Source organism: Takifugu rubripes, chromosome 1 (genome assembly GCF_901000725.2).
Source record: "Takifugu rubripes chromosome 1, fTakRub1.2, whole genome shotgun sequence".
Lineage (NCBI taxonomy): Eukaryota > Metazoa > Chordata > Actinopteri > Tetraodontiformes > Tetraodontidae > Takifugu > Takifugu rubripes.
Genome location: NC_042285.1, coordinates 2,219,228 through 2,244,713, shown reverse-complemented (window position 1 = coordinate 2,244,713; position 25,486 = coordinate 2,219,228). Strand labels below are relative to the sequence as shown.

The following is a 25,486-nucleotide window of genomic DNA, read 5'->3' as shown; positions in this document are numbered from 1 at the left end:
AGGGCTCCGTCTGCTGGCCAATATCTGTTATTACATATAACCACAGCTTAACATTTGTATTATATTCCCTTTCTGACTTTTAAAAAAAAAAATGGAATCTGTATAAAATGCAGTTGATTGGATGATTTGTAGAGGTCGTCTTTACTCTAGTCTGTCTCAAACTTTTTATTTTCTCCATCACATCAGTGACTGGATGTCAACTTCCTGCAGAATAAAAAGGCAACCCTTGTGACCTGGGCAACCTGGCCAGCGATTTCATCCAGCAAATCAAAAACCAGGCCTTTGGCGTCAGCAGTAGGTGATCTTTGGACAAAAATCACGTGTTCATAAAAGGAAAGATCCGATTTGAGGTGCCAGTGATCCTGGCACCGCTAGAGGGCAGAATTTACACACTTTTCACCGTGACAGTTGCAATAGAATGTAAGCAGATCTGACAGAGTTTATGTAACATGAAATATATATTCAACTCTGTGTGTGTGTGTGTGTGTGTGTGTGTGTGTGTGTGTGTGTGTGTTTTCAGGTAAATCAAAGACCAGAGAATCTTGCCACCCGGGCTGAAACTTCAGATGGGTCTTGGACAAAGAGTTTTCACTTTGTTGCTCCTCGTTAAATCTGTGACTCAAACCTTAGAATCTCTCTGCACAAACAGATGTGTACAGTCACATCCGACCTCAGCCCCACCCCCCCAGACCTTTGGCCAGCACGCATCTCCACTGCAGGGCCGTGGCGCTCTGGGGCCGGTGGAGGCATCAGCCTGCATGTGAGCTGACCTTTGGCTGTGCACTGCAGTCGACCTTTGGCTGTGGGCAGCTGGCTGCTGTAATAAGATGGCACAATCTGATAGCACCTCAGCTAAAGGTGAAGCTGTAATGGCCAAGCGTGTAGGGGGGGGCAGCCATGGCAGGTGCTGACAGGAGCGCACGAACAGGACTCAGCTCTGAGTTTCACCTTGTCTGCTCTCAGAGAAACAGACAAACACGTCACTCTTCTCCAGGTTGCCCCCCCCCCCCATCCCAGCTCTGATATTGATCTGGGACCTCTCAGCCTGTCTGGACTAAATGTCATCCAACAGGTGCAAAGGCCACCAGAAGGCCCACGTTCTGAAGGTCGTTCTCCTCTTGCCATGTTGTCCAAACTATCATGTACATTCCAGCAGCTGAAAGTCAGGCAAAATAAACTCTTGGGAATCATCTTTGGGAACAGGGTTTGACGGCTCGGAAAACCCTGATGGCGCGTCAGATCGGCAACATGCTGAAAGCCCGAGAGCCTCAACAAGTAGGTTGAGGAGTCTAAAGCCAACATCAGGAAGCTGTTTGAGGCTGCAGAGGAAGAACAGAAGAGGGTGAGTGAAGGACGTGAGGAGGCCTGAGTGTTGTCATGGAAACAAAAGGGTTGTTTCTCCTCATCGTCCTCACACAACACAGATAAATATTTCATCTGATTGGAGAGACAAAACTCATTTCTCTAAGAGTGGAGAGATCTGCCCTTTAGCCAGACGCGCACGTGTGTGTGTGTGTGTGTGTGTGAATGAGTGAGAGAGAGAGAGAGAAATGTACTGATGTTTGGTTGGACCATGAGACACTGAGCCTCACTCTTCACCACCTAATGAGGGCCTGAGCTCTCTTTGACCTGCTATTTAGACAGTTTAAACACACACACACACACACACACACACACACACACACACACACACACACACACACACACACACTGTGTCCAGCCTGTAATGAGGACAGCTCCACAGCTGCTTTAAATGCTGCAGCAGCGACTGGCAGCTCTGTGGATGGACAGATAACCCCCCCCCCCACCCTGCTGCTCCCCTCCCTCACTTTCTCCATCTCTCCCTCTGTTGATGGAAAAGTGGCTGATTCAGATGTTGTTGTGTCACATTTATGAGGAAACTTGTGTTATTCTCTGCCAAACTGGAGCTCCTGGGAGGTTTGATGTGTGCAGCAGTGAACAGCTTATTGACAGATCTGTGTGAGCAGAGCTCCTGTGCTCCTGTTCTTTCATCTTCCCCCTCTCTTGTCTCCTCTGTCCTCTGTCCATCCATCTGTCCCCCCTCAGGTATGACCAACAGGCCTGACCTGATAGATGAGGCCCTGCTGAGGCCGGGAAGGTTGGAGGTGAAGATGGAGATCGGTGAGGTTTCACACCAGTTTAGTTCCACTTTAAACTGGGACTGAGAGGATGATCAGCTTTACAGTTTGTATCAGATTTTTCTGATTTCACAGGTTTCAGTCCAGTAAAAGTGTGAAATATTCTTAAATTCTGTTCCTCCTCCTCCTCACCTACTCCACTAGCATTAGCATTAGCACCACTGGTCATTACCATTGATGAACTGGTCCCAGTTCTCCGTTTCACATTATTGAGACCAAAGCGGTGCAGAGCTGGAGGTCCTGGTCCACCACCAGTCCACCACCATGAACACGTCAGAGTGGCGTCCGTGTATGAAGGGAGACAAACCTACAGGTCCAATATCCACATGTGCCGTTGCAGATTTCTGTCCCAGCGGGTCGACCCTCCTCCAGCTCAGGGCGTAAATACTCACGACAACACTTGTTCTTGCTGACTGTTTCAGCAGCTGTCTGGTCGACTGTGGGGGTCCTGGGCTGGTCGGAGGTCGTGAGGCCGGTTGGAGGCGCTGCTAAATTCTCTGAAACGCCTTTGGAAACGGCTCAGAGATGAACATTCGGGTCACGGGCAACTGCTCGCTCCCTCAGAACTTCACATCTGCGGCTGTGCTGTGCGATCAAACTGCACATTTCTTTGTGGAACACCTGTGCAATAATCATGCCGTCTGATCGTCTTGATATGTCCCATCTATGAGGCGGAAGGATATCGGAGCCCCGGAGAAGTGCTCACCAACGCGGATTTAGACAGTTTTGTGAACAACAATTGAGGAAAATGAGCCTTTTGTGTGTGTGGAAAAGTCTGATGTCGGAGCCCAGCTGATGAAAAGGGTGCGTTTATATATTTGAAGGGAGCGCCTGAACACAAATGAAGGCCAGACCTGAAGGCCACACAGCTTCAGATATTGGAGGGTGCTGATAAATGACTGACAAGGCGCTTTAGTCATGTCTGATGGCTGTGACATTTCTCTGCTTCCCTCCTTCTGCTCGGTCTGACCTTTCCGCTGTGAGGGAGTCCACTGTCTCCAGAATCAGCTCGCAATGTACAAAACTTGATTAAAGTTCATTGAGCAACTCTGTGTGTGTGTGTGTGTGTGTGTGTGTGTGTGTGTGTGTGTGTGTCTTGCTCTGTTTAGATACTGACAAATATAGAAAAAAAACGCCGGCAACTGCAACATTGCATTTGTTGCTTGCGCTGTTTTATTTTGAATTGTGTTTATTTTCATGAAAACTGACCGAATTCTCTTGGTTTTTTTTTAGTCTTCCCGCCCGGCTCGTCGGGATCGCGCACAAAATAGTGCACAAAACCAGAGGCCGAAACTATGGCTGCAGGCTGGGGGCGGGAAGGAAACCATTCACGGCCGGCGTGTCCCTGGCCATGAATGGACCTGAGGACGACACCAGCTACATCATGAACGGGATCATCCGCTGGGGCGACCTGGTGTCGATGGTCCTGGTCCAGCAGACCAAGAACAGCGACCGCACGCCAATGGTGTCAGTGCTGCTGGAGGGTGAGGACACAGAAACTGCTTCTCCAACCCGGTGTTCCAAGCTTTGCTGGTGCTGCTGAAAAAAACCTCTGAAGGTAAAGAAGACTGAGCTGCACCTCCCAGGGTGGCAGATAGAGGGCAGCAGATCTTCTGATGAGGGTTTGTTGCAGGTCTTTGGCTGGCCTGTGTGAGCGGATGGTTATTAGTGAGTGTTTTGTTGTGCTCTCACTGAATGGTGGAGCTGGAGACCCGTTTCTCATCACTTCTTGCTCGTGGTGTGTGTGTGTGTGTGTGTGTGTGTGTGTGTGTGTGTGTGTGTGTGTGTGTGTGTGTGTGTGTGTTGTTGTTGTTGACGGGTTTGTGAATGAGAGCATCACTTCTCTGTGTGGCTCCGTGTGCATGAGAAGTGGTGCAGGGCCGGCTCTTGAATGCTGGCCGCAGTTCTCCTCTGGGGTTGTAAAGCGCTGCTCCCAGCGGGGCGTCTGGGGCCGGGGGGGGGGGGGCCGGGAGGAGAATGGGCTCTGTGAGAGAGCCAGGACCTGGCAGCATCGCCGCCTGTGTGGCACCTCATCTACATGCAGCATCACAACCCCCCACGCCATGGGGGGGCAGCCGGCTGCCATAATCCCCCTGTCTCCTCTACCTCCTCTCCTGTGCTGCCGTCATGTCCTGGTCCTCCTCCAACGTGGGCTTAGCGGAGCATCATCTCCCCTCTTGCTGTTTGTCCTGTAGAGGTTGACGTTTTACCTTAAAAATGAGAGTTGGATTAAAAAAAACAGGTGTGTGTGTGTGTGTGTGTGTTTGTTTTATTAAACCATCCACATCCCCAACATCTCCAGAGGGGAGCAGCTGGTCAAGGCTCTGGAGGTAAACATGAAACTGGGTCACGGAGGGTTTCTGATAGGATCGATTGATCATCAGGACTCTGAGCTCTTCTTCTCTGCTCTGCTCGTCCTCCCACAGCTGCTGGGCAGTTTTCAGGACACGGAGCGGGCCAGCATCGCCAAAGCTGTGAAGGGCAGAGCTCTGTGGATCGGCATCAAGAAGTTACTGATGCTGATTGAAATGTCTCTGGAGGTGAGAACCAAACTCTCTGGACGTGGTTCCATGCGCCAGAGCCAACGTGCACGGCTCTAAAAGACTGGATCATGTGACCCTGGCTCATCCTGTGGCTGTTCTTTAATGGTTTTCATTCTTTTTTAGCAGCATTAATAAGGATTTTCAGCTTGGGGGCGGGGCATAGCAGGACACACCCACTGACACACCCATCAGCACCACAACAACACAAGGAGACATTTTCAGATACACAAACTCTGTAACCTGTAGACGCCGATACCAATTCATGACCCCCGTGCGTGTCTGTTGGCGCACGTGTGTGTGTGTGTGTCTGTGGTATGCTGATGATGTGCGCCGCCTGTTTGTTGGAACTGTTGGATGCTGTGTAATTGCTGTGGTATGCAGCCACGTTCGACACCCCGCGCCGCCTGTTCCGCTGAAGTATGAACGCGTGTTTGCCGGGACACGCTGCCTCGCCGCTCTTTTCCTCTCATTCCGCTGATCTCTGACGTCTCACGCCTTCACTCTTGTTTAGCTACAGGCGGTTCCAGACATACTGTTAGTTCTAGCATTGGCTGCTACTAAATTTACCCCCCTTCGTCTTCCAAACAGCCGTGTCGACTGGTCACAGTTTTAAACTGATGCTCCCTCACAAATAAGACGGTAACTGCAGGTGTTTCGCTGCTGCTGTGGCTGAAATCAGACTGGTTGTGTTTCAGATGAACGCTGGTCAGAGCGTGAGCAGGTTCCTGTCTTCTGAAGGAAGAAGGAGCGTAAGTCTGAGCTCAGCAGCTCTCACCTCAGTGTTTTATTGTTCCTGCCACAAATCTGTGTTGCTCTCTGGAAAATGCAATATAATGTTCTGGGACTTTGGATCTTATTCCTCGTACTCACCTGTTTTTACTCTATCTATGTTACCGAAATCTATTATTGAGGAGGAGGAGGCATTTGTGGCGTTTGTCCCGACGCATTGAATGTCAGACGTGTTGAAGTCAGCCTGTTATGGGATGGAGCAAAGCGCGGCGATCCTCCCCAACGTCCGTGCTGTGTAACCTCGGGAGCTGCTGCAGACGTTCGCTCGTGGGCATCAGTGAAAGCGCATCGGTGCCAAATTAGCAATGGAAACTATTGTTTCATCTGTCAGCGACGGAACTTGTCCTCAAATTCCTCCCAAGGCTTTGGATAAATTCCCCGTTTGGCGAAACACTCGCGGGAAACAGACGAGACCGGAGACGTTTTTGTTCTTCAAATATATAATCTTAGTTCAGTCATACAGATATATACATCGTAAAATAAATAATATTTATAAAAACATAACATTTACGATTATAAAATAAAAAGGGAATTATTCACTTTAAAACATTTTTACAAAGCTTTGGATGATAGCAGGAGTGACGGTGGGGTGGGGGGTGGGGGGGGGGGGGACTGAACATTGGGTGGGCCCACGCATGCTGAGCAGGGTCACATTAGACAGGACTTTTCTAACAAGTGGTCGAGCTCCAAAACTCCTGTTGAAAATGTTTCACAGCCAATGAAATGACCTTACAGGGACGGTCGGAACGACTGCTTCAGAGCTGATATGCGATGCGCAAATTTACAGACCAGGTTCATGGAAAAAACCAACAGACGTGGTGGCAAAAGCCTGACGTCTGTTAAAGAAACCTCACTTTGAATTAAAAAAAATGTATTAGCATTATTGTCACTAGCAGGTTCTTTCAGTTGGTCTTTTAGAGCATCACTCCTGCGGCAAACTGAAGCCTTTCAGCATTGTTGTACACTGAAAAGATGAGAAGCCTTTAGCGCCCCCTGTGGCTGGAAGAAAGGTTTCATGGGCGAAAGCAGAACGTCTCCAAACAAGACCAGAATTGATTAATATTAAGCATGCTAAAGCTTGATTTGAGGTCGGCGCGTCCCAAACAAAAACAGCCATAAATTATCTTCCACTATGATTGGAAAATATGCAGGTGTGTTGCACCACACTTGTGGAGACATTTTCCACAAGGACGTGAAGCGTTTTCAGTTTGATCGTGGCTCAAAAAGAAAAAGATCTGGGATAAACAGCCTCCCGCTGGCAGGGGTGTGGGGCAGAATAGTGCACACGTATTCGCGTCTGGGGCTGTTAGTTAGCGGAATGAACATGCTTGTTCACACACATGCTGCATACCTCCATTTCCAGCCTGATGGGGATATTTCAGAAATGCGGGGCTATAAAAATGGAGCCGTGGCAGGTATCTCTCCGAGGCTCCTCGGTCGAGTCAGTGTGCAGGGGGGCCAAACTCTGAGGATTCTATCAGCTCAGTAGTCAACAGAAGACCTGCCTGTTCAGTTTCAGTAGTGATGTTTTCCAGGGGCTGCCCACAAGTTCAGAGTCACAGCGAGGAGGTCGGCTTAGTTTAAAAATCAAAACGGGGGGGGGGAAAGAGAACCCGACCACGTGGGCCGGGGATGTGAGGCGTAAGTTAGAAGATGCTTCTACATCAAAAAGCAACGAGTCTGGAAGTTCTTTTACTGCATTAATGTCACAGGTCAAAGGTGTTGCTGTACATGCCGCGCTGGTGATGGAGGGGAAATAAATAAAGACAAAGGGGAGGAGCCTGACGCTGCAGGGGAGATGGTGGCGTTTTTGTGGAAGGCCAAAGGAAGCATCTGATTACCGACCTGTCGCTTATTGAGGCCTGTGGGTGTCGTGCAGGGGGCGGGGCGTTAGGTGTGTGTGGGGGGGGCGCGGCACTTGTAGTCCAACAGTCAGGCCACTCCCTCACTTGCATGTGTGAACGTCATAGATGCCCACGCACTCCTGACAGCTGACGTAGCAGCACCAGTGGAAGTTGCAGTGGCATTTCTCTTTACGCTTCTCAGTCCGGGTGTTGTGGCCGCGGCCGCAGCACAGCAGGTCGCAGCCCTCTATTCCGTGCGACGACACGTTGCACACGCGATCTCGAGTCCCGAAGGAGCCCGTCTCGGGGTTGGGCTCGCAGAAGTTTGGCGAGCCCTCGTAGTAGACCAGGTCGCGCTCAGTGGGGTGCTTAAAGAAGTTGTACTTGACCCGCAGGGTCTCCACCCAGCCTCGGGACTCGCGGTGCTTCTCCACCACCATCTCGGAGGCGCTGTCGTACTTGTCCTTCAGGTAGTCGCCCAGCATGCGGAAGACCGGCTGCGCCCACCAGCACGTCTTGACCTCGCAGCTCCCGGACAGGCCGTGGCATTTGCAGCGAAGGTGCATGTGGTCGAGGATGGTCTGCGAAGCAGAGAAGACTTAGAAAACAATGTCCCCAAAAGAAAGAAACTTGTGTCTTTTCAATATTTCTCTTGGTGAGGTTTGTTGTTGTGGTTCAGGGGAGCTCAGACTTTACAGCTACTTTCAGTAGTATATTATATTTACGTGTAATACAGTAGCATGCTATGTTTATTACTAAACATGTATAAACTGTTCCCTGGCTGGTTGCTGAGGGATATCAGGTGCTGAGAAGATGGTGTTGAACAGGTGGACGATTCAAACTTTACCGGACGTTCAATAATGCACAGCAGAGCAGAGTACAGATGCTCTGAAGTCCTCTTAATTCCCTTTATCTAGCATCTTTATCTAACGTCACTGCGTTTCATGTATAGCTGCTGTTTAGCTACAGAACACCCCTCGCCTAGGCAGTCGGCAGGTGGCTGGGGCACCTCTGCAGAGTTGGGTGACATCACTCTGTGGAGCTCGTTATGCCAAACCAAGCTGCCAGGAGCCCTCAGGGCTCAATAATGGAGCGTGAGAGGGCCAGGTGGAGAGGAGCGCCTCGGTTAGCCACGGTGGTCTCGGCTCCTGTGTGCTCAGATCAAAGGGCCGTGTTGTTGCCGTGTGCTCCCTCCTGTTTGCCCCTCAGCCAGAGATGTTTGAGTCCGTGCTGATGTCCTCCTCCCCCCCTCCTGCTCATCGTATTTGACTGGCAGGGAATTCCTTTCATTGGGATGCAAGGTATGAAAAGAGCGGTAGGTGTGTGTGTGTGTGTGTGTGTGTGTGCGCGCTGCAGCAATTACTCAGTCATTCAAAGCTAAGACATTTGGGATGGACTGGAACAGCACTGTACTGGAACAGTGCAGGATATGCTGACCCTCAAACTCAGTCCTCGAGGGCCACGATCCTGCCGGGTTTTCTGTCCTACCAGGCTGAAAATGCATTCAGTGGGACAGAAAACCCGGCAGGGTCGTGGCCCTCGAGGTCTGAGTTTGACATGCCTGCTCTAGAGTATGAGAAGATAAGAACATGTCATGATGGAAGTGTGGACGTGTTTACCGTGCGCCCTGCTTCATTGTTGTGTCGGTTCATCGCCGAGCGAGCATCCGGACGATTCTCTCTGGCGTCGGCGAACTCCCTGGACACCAGCACACCGAACTCCGCGTCCTCGCTGCAGCCACCCCATTTCCAGCCCTCCCCGGGGGGACCTTTGTGGTGGGCATCACAACCACACATGGTGGATGTACCCTCGGCACAGGAGCGCGTCACTGCGTACGCCACGCCTGCCGATGCTATGGCGTGGACAAACGCTGACTCCCGGGTCGCTGAGACAGACAAGATGAAGAGAGACAGGTAAAGAGAAAGACAGACAGGTTGTCAAACATGTACATGGCAATTCTTTATAACTGCCACCGACCAGAAAGGTAATGAAAGGAATACCTGCAGGCAACAACCTTTTAACGCTACATTTCATCTTTGAGACAGCATGTTTGCGTACTGGAATTTGTGGGAAAACAAGGAATCTGTAGAAAGGAACCTTTTCCAGCATGTTGGCGCCAAAGCACGAGGGTCATCAGCCATAATGAAGCAGAGTCCCTGCAGGATATAAGCTCTTTGTGGTTGTGCCATGACGGCCAAATGCTCAGCAGGATCTGACTGACCTCCTGTCATCCCTGAGGTGTGCTACTTTGCATCTGGATAGTGTTTCAGGAATGTTGTTACCCCCCCTCCCCATCCCCTGTTCACAGCCCAAGGCCTTGTGGTGAGACCTAGCAGCGTGTCAACCTGCGTCTTCTTCACCAGGATGGAGTTACACCTCCTTTGAAGCCAACAGCTTATTATGTAACCAGACACCATTGTTTCACAATCACAGCACACTTAGTTACACTCGTTTGCCCTCCAACAGGCCCCACACAACCAGCTTCTCCTGCTCTGATACACAAATTTAAACAGATTCGTATGAACTTGACAGCAGGACGAAATCTGTATTTTTCAGACCGCAAGTTTCCTCCCAAGCCACTAATTCCTCTGCAATTTAACTGCCGAAATGTGGCTTTCGAAACCCAATTAGACAAGTTTGGGAGCGGTCAAATTTACTTCTCTATGACTGACAGATTGACCCTTTTCTCAAATAATTTATTGGCTAATGAAAGAAATTAGAAATTTTCTGGCTGGTAAAAAAAAAAAAAAGGAAACCTGCTGATGTAAATTAAAATTGTGCCTTTTGTTTGACTCCTCGTTGAATCTCTACTCAGTTTGTTGACACGCAGCCTTCAATTTTAGCATCCTTGATTCCCCTGTAAGCCTGGCTTGGTTCTCCAGAACAGGGGCCTGTGAGTCCGGGGCCTCTGGATGTCTGGCTGTTAACCAAGGCTAGTGCTTCTCCTGCTACCTGCTGGGCCCATCAATCCGCCTTTGTTTCCCTTGTGTCACACTGTATTATCCACACAAAGGGCCCAGCAACTCGCGCCCCAACAGCCCCGCTCTGCCCAGAGCTGGCATTCCCTAAACTCCCTAACCCCCCCCACCCTCTCTTCTTCTCACTCTCTAGACCCCCCTCTACCAACACCCTGAGTTAAAATCCCATACACCGCCACCCACAGGACCAAAACACCCTAACAAACGGCTCAACCGCCAACAGTGCCACCATAAGATACAGAAGCCGATTGGTAGCCCTTCCATCCTGAACATTTCCAGTCATCGCTTCCAAAGTTTTCACCTCTTCCTCTGCCCTTCCTTCCTTCACTTCCCTTTCCCAAAGTGCACACCCGGCCGAGGTTGGGAGAGATCCCCTTTCAGCATGTTTTCATGACAGAGTCAAAAGGGCGTGTGAATGGGGCGTCCATGAGAGCTGGACTGTGTGAGGCGAGCACTGGTCTTCATGCACAGTAGGGGTTGAGCGGAGCCCCTGGCCCTTTTCTATTGCCTGTAATCTCATTTGGCCTCCCCTCTCCCTTTCATTTGACTGTGGAGCCGGAGCCGCTCACACTGCCCATTTCAGTCCAGATTCTTCCCCCTTTGACATACAGGGTAATTCATTTTTAACCACGGGTCTCACTCGCAACACACAATCTTCTACCTTTACAATATGGCGCTCAGGGCAGGTGAGACCCGTGAGTCTCCCGTTGTGCAGATGTTTTCCTCCGCTTGGATGTTGGCATTATAAATTGCAGTGGTTCGGGCTCAGGACTGGCTCTTTGTGAATGGTTTACCTTTGTCAAGCACAGGTCCAAAGATGGCCAGGTTGTCCTTGATGGTAGTACAGTTCCATCGCCGGCCCCTGAACTGATGCTGGCACTCCTGAATCCCCAGCTTGATGCCTTCTGCAACGCTGGGCATGATTTCTATGTAGTTGCGACAGAATCTCAGCTGCTTGGGCACCAGGCCGGGGATAGAGCCACACAGGATGGGTTGGGAGCCCAGAGAGGAGTACTGCTGCCCCAGTGCCAGGGACCTGCAACACACCAGATATCACTTTTAGTTACTTTGCAGAGCTTAAGAGACGTGACTTCTCCTTGGGTGGCACTTTTTTCACACACTCCTGAACAGATAAGACAACCCACGCTCCCCAGCAGGGATCGATCACCACAAGACGGCAAAGACCACTTAGAAATGCCAGAAACCACAATGGCTTTATTCAAGTAATTATTTTTAATTGCTTTTGCTCTTCAATTACCCATCCATGTTTTGACATGTTGTCAAAGACAAGCTCAAACTGTTTCGCTGTTTTACAGTCAAGACTTTATTTCTTTAAATTGTTTCCACGCACAAACGCGAAGGCCGGGGGCGTTTTACAGTAGAGGGATGCGACGTGGATGTTATAGGGTTCTGCTGCATTACTGAGAGGAAAACTAGTCCCGATCGCATGCTGCTGAGTCTGGGCGGCATCGTGGCGCTGGGGCCAAGAAGGGATGATGGAGGGAACAATTGAAAGCAGTCAGATCAGGCCGTCACTCAAGATGACCTCAGGACCCCCGCGGGGTGCAACCCTATCACAGCAGACACCGACTCTGACAGATGAGTGGAGAGCTGCCCCCCCAACCCAGACATAAAAGTCAAGCCATTGAAGTCATGGGGAAACCCCCTCCCCTCCCCTCCCCAGGTTCATAGCTCATGTTATGTTGTTGCTACATACAGACAGGCCACCCCCCCCACTCCCCCCACACCTCTACCCTCCTGTCAAGTGTTTGTGATCTCAGGTGAGCTCTGTCACCAGGTATTACATAAATTGTTAAACTATTAGATTAAGCGATTTGGAAAAAAAAGAAATAAAAAAGATTTTACATTTTATCACGAAATTCCACTCTTTTGAATCTGTAACACAGATTTAATATCCCACAGCATTCTATCGATCTGAGTTTGCGTTCCTGTCTGAGGGTGAACTGAAGCGGAGGAAGCCACATTAGCTCATCCTCCATCCCACTCCCACCAACATCACCCAGTTTGAGTGTTGCTGACTTCATCCCGTCTGCTGACTAAAGGACCTTAATTACACTGTCTGCAGCCTCGACGCTGCCCATTAATCTCCAAGTTGCGGGGATGGGCCAGAGGGGAAGAAGCCCTGCAAAGAATTCGGTTTCGAGCTCAATATTGTTGCAAGTTCCTCAAAAAGAAGACCTTTTTAGCCTGAGAACAAATATCTGTATTTAAATACCAGTGCCAGCGTCTGCAACTTAACCGGTTGCCCACCACCCTGAACTAGAGGCTTAGCCAGTAAATCTGTGATTTCTGATGGAATCAATTATCTAACCGCATAATACTTTGTGGTGGGCATTGCATGTTTAGACTACAAGCCAAGGATCTGCCAGCTTATTTATCTTTGTTTGCAAAGGATGTCTTTCGGGTTGATCCTTATGGACAGACGAGATGAAAGAGGGATGTATTTTTGGCCAGGTGCTAATGAGAGTCTTAACCCTCAGGGGGCCGTGAGGCATATCGCCCAAACAGACACACATGCAAGGAGGGCCACATGTGTGCCACACCGATCCCGCGTGTGCTGCCTCACTTCTGGGAAGCCACGAGCGACGTGTCTCAACCAAGTGAGGGAGCAGCAGAGGCAGAATGCTGGGGGAATCTGCTGCAGGGGAAGAGACAAGCAGCAGAGCAGCAGCAAACCACAGGGCTTGGCAGGTGCATGCCCTGGCAGGTCCGGATGGGGCCTCTGTTGGCCTGGGGTGTGTGCGTGTGTGTGTGTGTGTGTACAGCTTGGTGGGGGTTTTCTCAGCAACTAAATGGGGCTGGTGTGAAAGTATGACGGGCCACTGGAAACCGCAGAAATGAAACGGAGGAAACAAAGGGATTCCACCTCACAGCCCACCGAAGCGTGGAAATTGAAATTCACCTAACGGCAAATGACAACAACAATATTTCTCTCAACCACTCCCAAAGCAATTAAACTTCAGCTAAAACCTCCCCACACCGCAGCCGCCGTCTTTGTTCGGTCCTGGCTCTGGTCAAAGGTCACGCAAGGTCTACTGTCAATAAAATGTTGCAGCGAAATGTCGTGGGAGGTCTGAATTACAGGGGTCAGCAGGCATCGCTGCAAAGAGGAGCCTTCAGTGAGGTAGCCCTCTAAGTCCACAGGCACTGAAGTTTCAGATGACCCTCTGAACCTGTGACACCTGACCTCACTGCCTGAAACCTGATGGCTGCCACAAGGGTCTGAAGTTCATGACCAGTGCTCAGAGGTGAGTAAACACTCAGGCGCATCTCGGTTGTGCTGCTCATCATTACAAAAATACAGAGAACTAGTAGTTTCAGATCTTGCTCTGGTGGAAGGTATTAATGCAGAACACTGTCCTGCACCATTTAAACTCTTATTTTGGCAAATAAAAGAGCTGATCTGGATAAAGTAACAATAGAAGCAGACTGGTGCCTAAATAGGGTGCGTTTGGTTTTGCTACAGTGGCTATTGTTAGCTGAGTGTTGTGGGGCTAAAGCTGGCCGATGCCTGAGCTTCATGATACCAGCAGGTTAATGCTCTGATCATGGAGGTGCACACTTTTCTCAGGTGGAAACTGCTCTTATAATGTCTTATTCAATTAGAAGTTAATTGCGCAGAGTTGTTGTTGAACAAGTAAAGTTATTTTGAGACACTGTTGTTGGCTTATGTTTAGGTTTGTGCCTGAAACTCTGAGTCTCTGGAGTGTTCTCTGAGAACCGGGCTGCAAAACATAGTTTGCATTAAACTCTCATCTTCCTCCAATTCAACTCTATATGTTGACGCCACAGCAGAACCTGTCGGGTTTGCCCGGAGGTGTTGCTAAATGGAGCCTTAGCCGAGCTGTCAGAGCAGAGCGTTGAAGACGCTGCCATCAGAACTTCCTTTATGAATCCCACAACAGAGCCCTCAGAGAGATGAAGACGCAGCAGAAGAAGTGGGCCAAGGAACGCTGCCGGCGTCGCCCCAGGACGGGACTTTTCCTGGCGGAGGCTGGAATGCAAAGCTCGCCTGTAGTTTGTTGTCTTCTCTTTTTCACATGCACATTTTTGATTTGTAGTCCAACAGCTCCTGGCTGATCAGGAAACAAAACAATGACACCCCCCCCCCCCCCCCCCCCCCACACACACACACACATGCGTGCATACACACTGCAGACTGTAGCAGGGAGTGTGTGGGTATATCAGGAAGCCTCTGTAGTCATGAACGTAGCGTGGAGACGAGGGGAAACTGAAGAAGGTGTAAACTTGTGAACCTGCCCTTCGGGAAGACGGAGCTGCACACAGAGAAGCTCTGGAGAACCACTAGACGCATGTGTGACCGCAGGCCCGTCTGCAGGTGGATGTACGTGATCCAGTACTAGATCCTGTAAAGGATGCTCTGAGTCTGGAGTCTTGGGAGACCTGCAGGGTGATTTTTCCCCATTTTGATGCTTCCTTTGCAGTTAAGAATTAAGAATGTTGTGTTCTGTCCTCAGCTGGATGTCAGGAATCAGTATCACGTTTTATATTTGAAGACACAAAATTGGTCCAGGGTGCGAGGGAGCAGTTTCAAGAAGGAAGCACAGCCACTTCCACCTGCTCCTCCAGGCCTATTCCAAGGTGTTCCCAGGTCAGCTGAGAGATATAATCTCACCTGCCTGTCCTAGGTTTGCCCTGGAGTCTCCCCACAGATGGACATGCCTTAAGCACCATCCCGAAGGCATCCGAGCCAGATGCCCCTACCACCACCAGTGGCTCTACTTAGAGCTCTTTTTGGCACTCTGACCTCCCCACCCTGTCTCTAAGGCTGAGCCACCCACGGAAGACATAGGTGAGGGTTGGAAGGTAGATTGACCGGGTCAGCTCTCTCCTTACCACAACAGACCAGCTCAGGTTCCGCAGTACTGCCCTGATCCGTGTGTCGATCTCAAGATCCTTTTATTCGCTCACTTGCAAACGAGATCCTGAGATACTTAAACTGGGGGCAGGAACTCCTCTCTGACTCAGAAAGGGCAGCTGAAGACCCTGGTCTCAGATTTAGAGGTGCTCATCTTCATCTCTACCACTTCCCACCCAGCCGCGAATTGTCCCAGCAAGAGCTGAAGGTCAGCGATCGACGAGGCGGCAAGCTTTAAAACCACCGGGAAAAAAACCCAAAATGTGACGTCAGCATTTGATCAGTTTCCCCAAAGCTCTTGTCACCGTGGTAACTAATGGACCCAAATTAGCTCCTCTGTTAAGTTGAATTGTTTTCAATCTATTTTTTAAATGATCATCTTTTAGTGGCGGGATCAGCGTGCTCACTCCAGTTTTCACCCAATAAAATGTGACAACAGGGAGGTAATAAAGACTTTAAAAGGTGAGTTTTTGGCCCTCTGCACGTGGCTCTTAATGAGCTCTTGTGCCTCTGGCCGTTGGCATTTTCCCTTTGAGGAACCGTCCTGGCCTGTGTTTTTGGCTAGCTAATAGCTGTGTGCGGGGGGACTTGTCATTTCCTACAGGAGCACATTGCCTGGCCTTTGATGGAGGCTAAAGATTAGGAATGGCCTTTGCTTCTTTGAACTGCCACTCTCCTTTGAACCTCTCACCTAGCTGGAGTTGGGCTGCCCTCCCACTCGTCTGCTCCTGGAAAACGATCTCTGAATATTTGCGTATCGATCAGCTCGGGGACCTGCTCTGGGTCAAAGTCCTCATTCTGGAACATATTACATCCATGTTTTTGAGGACTTTACTTCCTTTTTGTTCCCACTTCTCTCTGGGGAGACATTTATTCTGGGATTTAGCACAATATTGTCTTTGACCCTGGCAGGCTGGAGCCATTCAAAGCGGAACCCCGACGATTCCCGTGAATGACATTCTTGTGGAATTATCTCCACCTTCTAGCGCACCATTGAGAATAATTCTCAAACATCCTTGATCTTTTCACACAGGCGGGCAGACGAAGGATTTTTCCACAGAAAGGATCATTTAAGTGATCCTTGTGCCAACGGTGGGGGATTCTGGGTTTAAAGATTGGATTGAAGATTGGAGGTGGGAGCAGGGTGGGGGTGTTGCAGTCGGATAATGACATTCCTGAGACCCAGAGATGGACTCTGGAGACCCCGCTAAGCTGCTCAGGTTGAGCTAGAAAGGTCTGTGAGCTGTGGGAATTTTGGGAAACCTCGATACCTCCAGATAAATCCATCGATTCAGAAGCTTAATTTTAGTCAGTGTAGAAAAGCATGCTTCCAAATTAAAGTGCACGGTTGAAGTTTATTTGGTTTTTTTGTCCCAGACGCAGCCGTAACAGCAAATTAATAAAAAGGACAAAGATTGCATTGATTTATTTCTCTGTGCTAATCGGATTGCAGAGTAATTGACAGTCGGCACGAGTAATGGCAAGAGTCACTGATAGAATATCTGCTGGTTCCAGGTTCCTGCACAACCGTTTAGAAGATAGGGCTTGACTCTTGATGGTTCGGGTTAGCGGACCGGGCTGAAAACCAACAAATATCCGGTTCCAACAACCCTGGAAAGCCGTGAATGTGTTATTGGACGACCTGGGAATGATACTAAACAACTGCTCGTTTTTTGTCACTCGTAATAATAAATTGAAACTTTTTGGTTTTGGAAACATTCTAAAGACATTTTTACACAGCCTGGAAAATCACAAAGACGATAATTGTGAGATTTTTCTTCTGGAAGAAGAAGTCTGTTTTGGCGGAGAGGAGGAGATATCCATTTTTTTGTGTCAAGTGTTATTTTAGGATGCATTGTTGAACCAGGATGGTGTCATTACTTTAAGCTAAAGTTGTTGGTGAGTTAAACTGATGATGGCAGAGTCAACGTTAGCGTCGGCGCTGATGTATCATCACCTCCGCAGAGATGACAGCTACACCGAGCCAACAACACAAGCTCAGACCTTTATTAGCTCGTTCTTCAAGTTCCGAATGTTTCCCTAAAGTTCTCTGAAGCGCACGCAGGCGACGGTGTGGGGCCGCGGCGCATTCGCTCGAGCCTGGACTTTGGCCATTTTGCATAAAAGATGTTTCCCCCAGTCTTCTTGCATTTCCAGCAGGCAGATAACTGGTCTGTCTCGCCTTTCCAACCCCACATCATTAGTTTGCCGCGCACCTCGCCTGCGTTCATGCATATGTGCATATCACAGGAGTTATTTATGCTCTGTTTAGTTTTCAACACCCCATCTTGTCAAAGCAAGGCTGCCAGGCAGGAAGCAGTCAGAACTCCTCTCTAACCGGTCCCACACCGCCCGGAGAATTTACGGTCGAGTCCTCGCCCCTGAGAGGAGCCCGTCCGGGCCCCTGCCGACAGCCGGCACCCTCTCGCTACCTCACATTGCTTCCTTTTGAAAGTGTTTGACGCGTCTCGACACTGTCAGAGGTGTGTGACTCTTGCTCAGGCTCCAGGGGGTGCAGCCAGCCCCCTGCCCGGCCCACGCTTGAAAACTTGTCACCAGAATCAAAGGTGGGTGAGCGATGCCGGGGTTCAAACAGCGCACCGGTGTCATGTTAGCTCCTTGAAGTGAGTCGCTGCAGGTATCTGACAGCCCTGCCTGTGTGTGACTGGAGCCAGCAGTCGGTGTTCAGTCCTCTTTACCACTTCTGCCCTGTGGCCTGCATGTTTGGCAGCCGCGCGCCGTGTAAATGAAACCAGAAGCTGCTCGTGGTTTTGGACGGCACCGGGACCACATGCTAGCCGGGCTACTAAAAAGTGCAGTAGCTCTGACAAGCACGGCGGCACGGGCCAAAAGAGTTCTGTCATCCTCCCGTGCAGATATCTCAAAAATAAAAGCTCCACGTTACAAAAGGAGCCGAGGAGCCGTGAGGTGGCTGAATTTGTAATGAGAGAGACGTCTACGTTTCGGTGGCTGGTGCCAAACCCGATCTGGGGAAATTTAACAAAGACTAAAACCCCGCGGCACCTTAACATATTGTCTCTGGAAAAGTCTGGAGCAGCTGGCGGGGGCAAAAACGACATGCTTAAGTGTTTTTCTGTGTCAACAATAAAAGAATTAATTAAATTTAGCAGAACGCTGAGAGGATTCAAACCAATAGCAGCAAAAATAATCCTAATCATACATTTTGGTTTTTTTCTGACAGGCAATAACAGTCCGGACAAACTCATGCATTCTATTACTTCCTGAAACATTCCCAGAATTGCGCAGCTGATCTGGACCCCGGACCCTTCAGCGATGTCATCTACCGGAAAGCAAAATCTGTAATAGCTATTGTTCAACGTTTTAGCTTTGCGCTCCAACACAAGTTGCTGTTGACAGTTGCTATCATCATGGCAACCGTCCACAGACGCGTCCCGAGCCGAAGTGAACGGATCCGAGCTGAGGAGCCATCCTCTTCGCATCACAACATGTCCCAGTATGATGGATGGACCCGAGCGTGGAGGGGAAAAAGAACGGCCAGCCTTTTCCGCTACACAAGAATTTGAGGTTAAGATTCTTTGGACTGGGCCGGAGAACGGTTTTTCCATGCAGTCAGCTAAAAGTACGCATTCTGCCCTCTCAGAAATGATCATTTGACCAAAAACAGGACCCCCCCCCCCCACCACCACCACCTTTAAAAACAAAATAAAAGGTCTTGATGCTGAAACAGTGGATTTGTACTCACCACCAGATGGGATAGCCTCCAAGCACCCTCGAGCTGGACAACCACACACACATCAAATATCCAATCAGATATAAATCCATGAGGTAAGCCCTGCTGTGCGTGCGCCTGCACGCGCGCGCGTGTGTGTGTGTGTGCGTGTGTGTGTGTGTGAGGTTTGAATGGATCAATACATAAAAATTCCAACAGTCAATGAAGAGTTTTCCAGGAAGAGGGCCGCTTGATTGTTGAATGATGGGGAGGTTTAAATGATATTGAAAGAAAAAGCAGTCTTCCCCCCTTCCTAGAGTCAGGCCAGGAAAAGTGTGTCTGTCTCCCAGTAGTTAAGAGAATAAGTGTCTCTAGCACACACGCTCCTACCCGTCTTCTCCTTCCCTCCCTCGCTCTGAGGTTCTTCCCTAAGGTAGATATCTCTCTCTCTCTACTTTTTTCTCCCTGAGGATGCCTCATCCAAGGCCCAATATTAAGGGGGGGGGGGGGGCTTTGAGATGTCAGCTGGCAAGCCAATCACAGGAGATGGCCTTAGGTTACGAAAAAAAAAAAATTATTATTCGTTCCCATCTGTCAATCACACGCCACCCCCTGGTAATGTGGAAAAGAAAGGAGAGAGTGAAAAAGGGGAGGGGGGGGGGTCGAGGGAGGGAGGGACACATGAAAAAGGTAGACTGGAGTTGATACTCAACTTGTTTCATCCAAGAAAAATAAAAAAAAAACACAACCCAGAGTCCCGGTGTGGCTGGTGGAGGGATGTAGGTCAGCATCTCTGCACCGGAGCGCTCGCGCACACACACACACACACACACACACACACACACACACACACACATGCACACACACGCCTGATCTCCAACGAGCGCACATTGGGACATTTACAGTGAATTTTCTAAATTGTTGTCCGCCCGCCCCAACAGGGGAGGACATAAAAGGGGACACAATAAAGCCATAAACGCTGGCGGTGGCTGGGCCAGGCATGCAGGGTTCTGTGCTCCAGCGGCCCAAAGGCGACACATTTTACATCAACGCTATTGTCATTCTGATGGGCTGCTGGGCGAGCGACTGTGGGGGGGGGGGGCAGAGAGGGACGGACACTTGTGATGGACTTAGCCTGAAGTATATTTGATTCAGGCTGTAGGAAACTGAGGGGGACAACAGCAAACAAGGCGGATGACGCAGAGCAAACATGGAGATGGTAATCAGGGTGGGGGTTAGCTTAGGTTGTGGTTATGGTTTTGGTCATGGACCTCTGCGGCTCGGTTCAGTCCAAACAACAAGACTACGCAAGTCATTGATCCAAGACATCGCATTTGACTCCAGAGCTATCGAACTCCCTTAAAACATCCCTTAAAGGCAGATGGGATTCCCCGTAAATCCCATTTAAATTTGCAACAACAAAATCTATAGGAAGCCACGTTTGATCAAAATTTTCACTCAATTAAAAAAGAGAGGGAGCGAGAACATTTCTGGCTTATTAAAAATAGATTTACAAGTCATTAGTCCAGATGGATCCCATGATGGGGATCACAACAGATTGAGTGTGCGGAGCCATATGGAAACCAGCCTTTACGGGACCCGTTTCCAAGGAAGGAAGGTCATTATAGGTTCAGCGACAAAGTCAAAGATGTTTTGCTTCCTTTTCATTAGGTTTGGAATCTGTTGCTACCAACGGATGAACCGGAGCGGTTTTAGCGAGTTCGCGCTGCCGCTAAAACGTTCCACATGTGACGTTTGTTCTCCGTTTTTGTGACCGGGTTCAACATCTCAATCGTCTCGGCCTCTGATAGGTGCTGCCCAGGGCCCCCGCCGACTCCGCTGAAAGCCTGAGGGGGCCGGAGGGTCACGCAGCAGGGGCTGGGAGCGCGAGTGCCCACCACAGAGACGGCAGTCGGGAGGTCAGCACCAGCGTGCCCCCCCCCCTTCAGCCACCACCGTCGTTTTATTCCTCCATAACAAAGAAAATAGGGAAACAGGCAGTAACTGAGCAGCACTCGACCCACCACACTGTTGGAGGGCGGCGGGACAGGAGGGGGGGGGGGGCTTGTCTGTAAATGTGACAATAATTAATAGATATGTTTGGAAGATGTGTCAGAGGCCGCCCCCCCCCCCCCCCCGGAGCCCTCCACCTTCCCCCCAAATAAAAATGCTTTTTTGTGTCACAGCCGAGTCCACGGTGAGTCACGTCTGTTTCCAATCGGCGCCATCGCCGGGTGTCCAATCAGAATTGTGCCGAGCTCAGCTCCGGGAGCTGGACGAGGAGCCGTGAGCGGCGTTCCGGGCCAGGATCTGGGGAATGCGGAGAAGCGGAGCCCAGACACGACGACACTAAACGTGTTATTCGGTGTAAAAACGTGTTGTTGGAGGTCCCCCGCCGGGCTGGTTTCTACGGCGACTTGAGAAAGACCGCAACCAGGTCCGGGTCTTTCTCAGGCCTAATCAGTGTATTATCACAAAAAAGGACATGTGTTCGGCCCCCCCCCACCGCCCTCCCCAGTCAATCCGACTAGCATGGCTGGACACAAGCAGCCAATAAAACCGGGATTAGCGGGGTAGCTACACACACTGGGCTGTGGCGAGAAAGTTCCTGAACACGCCAGATCCTGCCCCACTCCCCTCCCAAACAGCTTCGCATCACTCTTCCTCCTTCATTCCTTCCATCTCTCACTTCGCTCCACGTGTTCCCGTCTCTCCAGGAACGTTTCAGGACCTCTGACCTCCTTCATCCAGGAATTACTCTGGACCGGCACCACCTCCTTCTGACCCTGTATGCAGATGGTTGCACCTCATTTGTGCTCCTTTAAACCACATTAACCCCCTGTAAATGTGACAATAATTAATAGATATGTTTGGAAGATGTGTCAGAGGCCGCCCCCCCCCCCCTCCCCCGGAGCCCTCCACCTTCCCCACTCCACCTTGGAGTGTTTAATTAAGAGCAGAGAGCGATAATAAAACCCGAGTGTTTGCCGTCTGTACAGGAAGTGCATCATGTTTGCTGTCATGTCTGGGGAATTTTGGAAGGCCTGAGCCTCTCGGTACTTGGACCACCTCGGCCCGGAGTCCTTGCTGGGGTGTCCTGGAAATGGTTGGGTGTTAAAGATAATATCAACGCTTTTGTCAGGGGGTTTTAAGACGGGGGATAAAGGACACCCCCACGTCAACCTTTTTTCATTAGAGCAGCAAACACTTCATCCGTCGGCTGCTGGAGGGGAGCCCTTCTGGGGGGGGGGGGGAGCTCTCACACACAGGGACAGGTCTAAACCCTCAGCGGTCTTCAGCCGGACACCGAGGCAGCCTAATTAAAGGGCACTTAAGCCCCCGAATGTGCGGCGGTGCAGGTTGGAGTTGGTGGGGGCTCCTGCTGAGAGGGACAGGATTCATGGCACTAGTAAACAAGGCAGACCAGGACAGAGGGACTGAAGAGGGCTGCGAGCCAGAGACTTTGTTCACACGAGATGAAGAGTCAACAGCATCACCATCCCTCCCCCCCCCCCCCCCCCCCCCCCACCCCCACCCCCCCAGCCAGCCCCCCTAATAACCACCTTCTTCAGAGGGGCTGTGCACACAATGCCATCCCACTCCCCTCCTCTTGCTCTCAATCACTGCGGGGACAATGAGAGGAACCCCCACCACCACCGCTGCCACCCTCCTCCTGCCCCTCCCCGACCCCCAAACAGACACTTCTTTTATTGAAGTTCTTTGGTGTTCTAATCCTCCGCTTCCTCCGGGGGCAATAATGGACTCCCTGCGTCAGCCTTTTCCAGGGAGACTCTCATCCAGGCGGGCCTGGGTCACAAGTCCACCTCTCCTATTGGAGACCACCGTTCCCGTCCCATCCGGCTCATCTACAGCCTCCATTTGCATCAATCTGGAGTCTGAGAATTCATGTTTCAGGACGTTTCAGGACTGTCTGTGTCTTAAAGAGAGGGCTTGGACACTTAAACCTGCGGCACTTTGTCTTGAACCCCGAGCCCAGCCTCCAGGATGAGCAGCATTGACGGTCAGCACGAGATGATAGCGCCACCTTCTGGCCACTTTCTGTCATTCCTGCTTTCTTTTCCCCCCCTTCTTTTTTTAATGTCAGATTCAGGGTTTAGGTGACGTCAGTGGTGTTCTTTAAATGGGATTAATCCAGGAAAACAAAATGATCCAGGAGAACGCAAAGAAGAAAACGTTCTAGCGCCTTCTTGAAATGTGAAATCCGACCTGTTGACGTTGACGTAAGCGCAGTCACAAGGTCATGACTTCATTCTGCCCGAGGAGAAGCAGCTTTGCAGACGACGTGTGAAGAATTGAGGTCTCGGCCCCCGAATGCCAGAAGAAAACCTGAAACGTGCCGCATTCGAGAGCGCCGTGGAGCATCGTGTTACGTCTGGGGGGCTCTGCCTGATGACCCGTGGGCATGACTCAGCGTAGAGACACGCGCCCATGAAGCTGGGTGGACCTGATGACGCCATTGCAGGCCGCGCCCCCGCCCTGGGCCTGTGACACGGGTCCAGGCTTTGTTCCGGGGCCAGCGGTGATCTCACCGTACCGTCACCCTCCGCTCGCGGCTAAAGCGAGCTCTAGGTTTACAACAGCCGGGGCTGCAGGCGCCACAGCGGCGCCCTTGTCCCGGTTCTCACCGTTCGCCTTACAAACGTCGGGTGTCAGCTAACGTTGCTACCAGAAGGACGTAGCTGCCCCCCCCCCCCACTCCCTACCCCCGGCCCCAGGCTGCTGTGGGCCTAAATTAGTGGGAGGTGTTGGGTTGGGATCAGAACACAAAACCGTTGATCTGTGACGGTGGGACCAGAAGTTCACCTCCATCAGTCATCTCATCGGCCTGCAGCCCCTCACCTGGAGACCAGATCAGCAAGGAGCCTGGGCCAGGAACCAGTGGGCCAGGAACCAGTGGGCCAGGAACCAGTGGGCCAGGGTCCCCCCTCACCTGTTCAGCTGTTTCAATACATCTGTCGTCATGGACTGGTTATACTGGGGCAGAGAGGATACAGGGACTGGTTTTACTGGGCAGAGAGGATACAGGGACTGGTTTTACTGGGCAGAGAGGATACAGGGACTGGGTATACTGGGGCAGAGAGGATACAGGGACTGGTTTACTGGGCAGAGAGGATACAGGGACTGGGTATACTGGGGCAGAGAGGATACAGGGACTGGTTTTACTGGGCAGAGAGGATACAGGGACTGGGTATACTGGGGCAGAGAGGATACAGGGACTGGTTTTACTGGGCAGAAAGGATACAGGGACTGGGTATACTGGGGCAGAGAGGATACAGGGACTGGTTTTACTGGGCAGAGAGGATACAGGGACTGGGTATACTGGGGCAGAGAGGATACAGGGACTGGTTTTACTGGGCAGAAAGGATACAGGGACTGGGTATACTGGGGCAGAGAGAATACAGGAACTGGGTATACTGGGGCAGAGAGGATACAGGGATTGGGTATACTGGGGCAGAGAGAATACAGGAACTGGGTATACTGGGGCAGAGAGAATACAGGAACTGGGTATACTGGGGCAGAGAGGATACAGGGACTGGGTATACTGGGGCAGAGAGAATACAGGGACTGGTTTTACTGGGCAGAAAGGATACAGGAACTGGGTATACTGGGGCAGAGAGAATACAGGAACTGGGTATACTGGGGCAGAGAGAATACAGGGACTGGGAGGATGGAACCGGCAACTGGGTATACTGGGCAGAGAGATACAGGGATGGGTATTACTGGGGCAGAGAGAATACAGGGACTGGGTTATACTGGGGCAGAGAGGATACAGGGACTGGGTATCACTGGGGCAGAGAGAATACAGGGACCGGGTAGGTATACTGGGACAGAGAGGATACAGGGACTGGTTTACTGGGCAGAAAGGATACAGGGACTGGGTATACTGGGGCGGAGAGGATAAATGGACTGTGTTTAGTGGGAAGAGGAGGACCACATGACTGGGTTTACTGGGGCAGAGAGCATACATTGACTGGGTTTACTGAAACACAGGGAATGAATGGATGAAGTATACTAGGGCAGAGTGGTCATTCTGGGATGGAGGCTGGACTGTTATACTCGGGCAATCATTTAACTGGTTATGCTGGAACAAATGGAGTGGTTTTCCGCGAACAGATAACTGACTGGTCATACTGGGCCAGAGAGCACAGATGGACCACTAATAATGGGAAATTTGCGTGAGTTAATATGGCATTTATTTAAATTCACTACTGTGGTATGTTTACATGTCTGCAGACAGTAAGAACATGACAACAGTCTCAAACATCAATGTGACCGGTTGTATTTTAATTTAGTTTTTATTCTGTTACTTTGTTAACATAAGAAATGATCTGAAAATATATTGATATGATATGATTTTGCCGTATATAAAAAGCCACACATTTATATTTCATCAATAATTATGCTTAAAACTATTTTTATCGACAAAAATGCCGCTTTGTGAACGCCCCCTTCGTGGTGACGTCAAAAGGGGGCGTCGTCCTCGATGGGCAACGCATTCAGCGCTGATTGGCTGATCTGGGTCATGTGACCGGCTGCAGCCAGTGCGAGCCGAGTGCGGTG

At 50.5% G+C, this 25,486-nt stretch overlaps 1 protein-coding gene and 2 long non-coding RNA genes across 4 annotated transcripts; 2 read left to right on the top strand and 1 right to left on the bottom strand.

Annotated features, from left to right (window-relative positions):
• Positions 1 to 518: 518 nt before the first annotated feature.
• On the top strand, positions 519 to 5,496 carry LOC105416460 (uncharacterized). Of its 2 annotated transcripts, XR_003891168.1 has the most exons (5): positions 519 to 1,342; positions 2,068 to 2,142; positions 3,393 to 3,643; positions 4,586 to 4,699; positions 5,398 to 5,496. It is a non-coding gene; the product is annotated as an uncharacterized lncRNA (long non-coding RNA). The 2 variants fall into 2 exon arrangements; XR_964560.2 differs by lacking the exons at positions 519 to 1,342; positions 2,068 to 2,142; positions 3,393 to 3,643 and adding an exon at positions 4,469 to 4,489.
• LOC115252896 (uncharacterized) lies at positions 2,308 to 3,183 on the top strand. The gene is made up of 2 exons (XR_003891169.1): positions 2,308 to 2,472; positions 2,582 to 3,183. It is a non-coding gene; the product is annotated as an uncharacterized lncRNA (long non-coding RNA).
• Positions 5,497 to 6,099: 603 nt separating the features above from the next.
• wnt3 (wingless-type MMTV integration site family, member 3) lies at positions 6,100 to 19,375 on the bottom strand. The gene is made up of 4 exons (XM_003961035.2): positions 18,938 to 19,375; positions 11,108 to 11,349; positions 8,955 to 9,220; positions 6,100 to 7,916 (listed from the first exon to the last, which is right to left on the bottom strand). Exons 1-4 carry the CDS (start codon positions 19,015 to 19,017, stop codon positions 7,437 to 7,439), a joined length of 1,068 nt encoding a protein of 355 aa, XP_003961084.1. The 5' UTR covers positions 19,018 to 19,375; the 3' UTR covers positions 6,100 to 7,436.
• Positions 19,376 to 25,486: the final 6,111 nt, after the last annotated feature.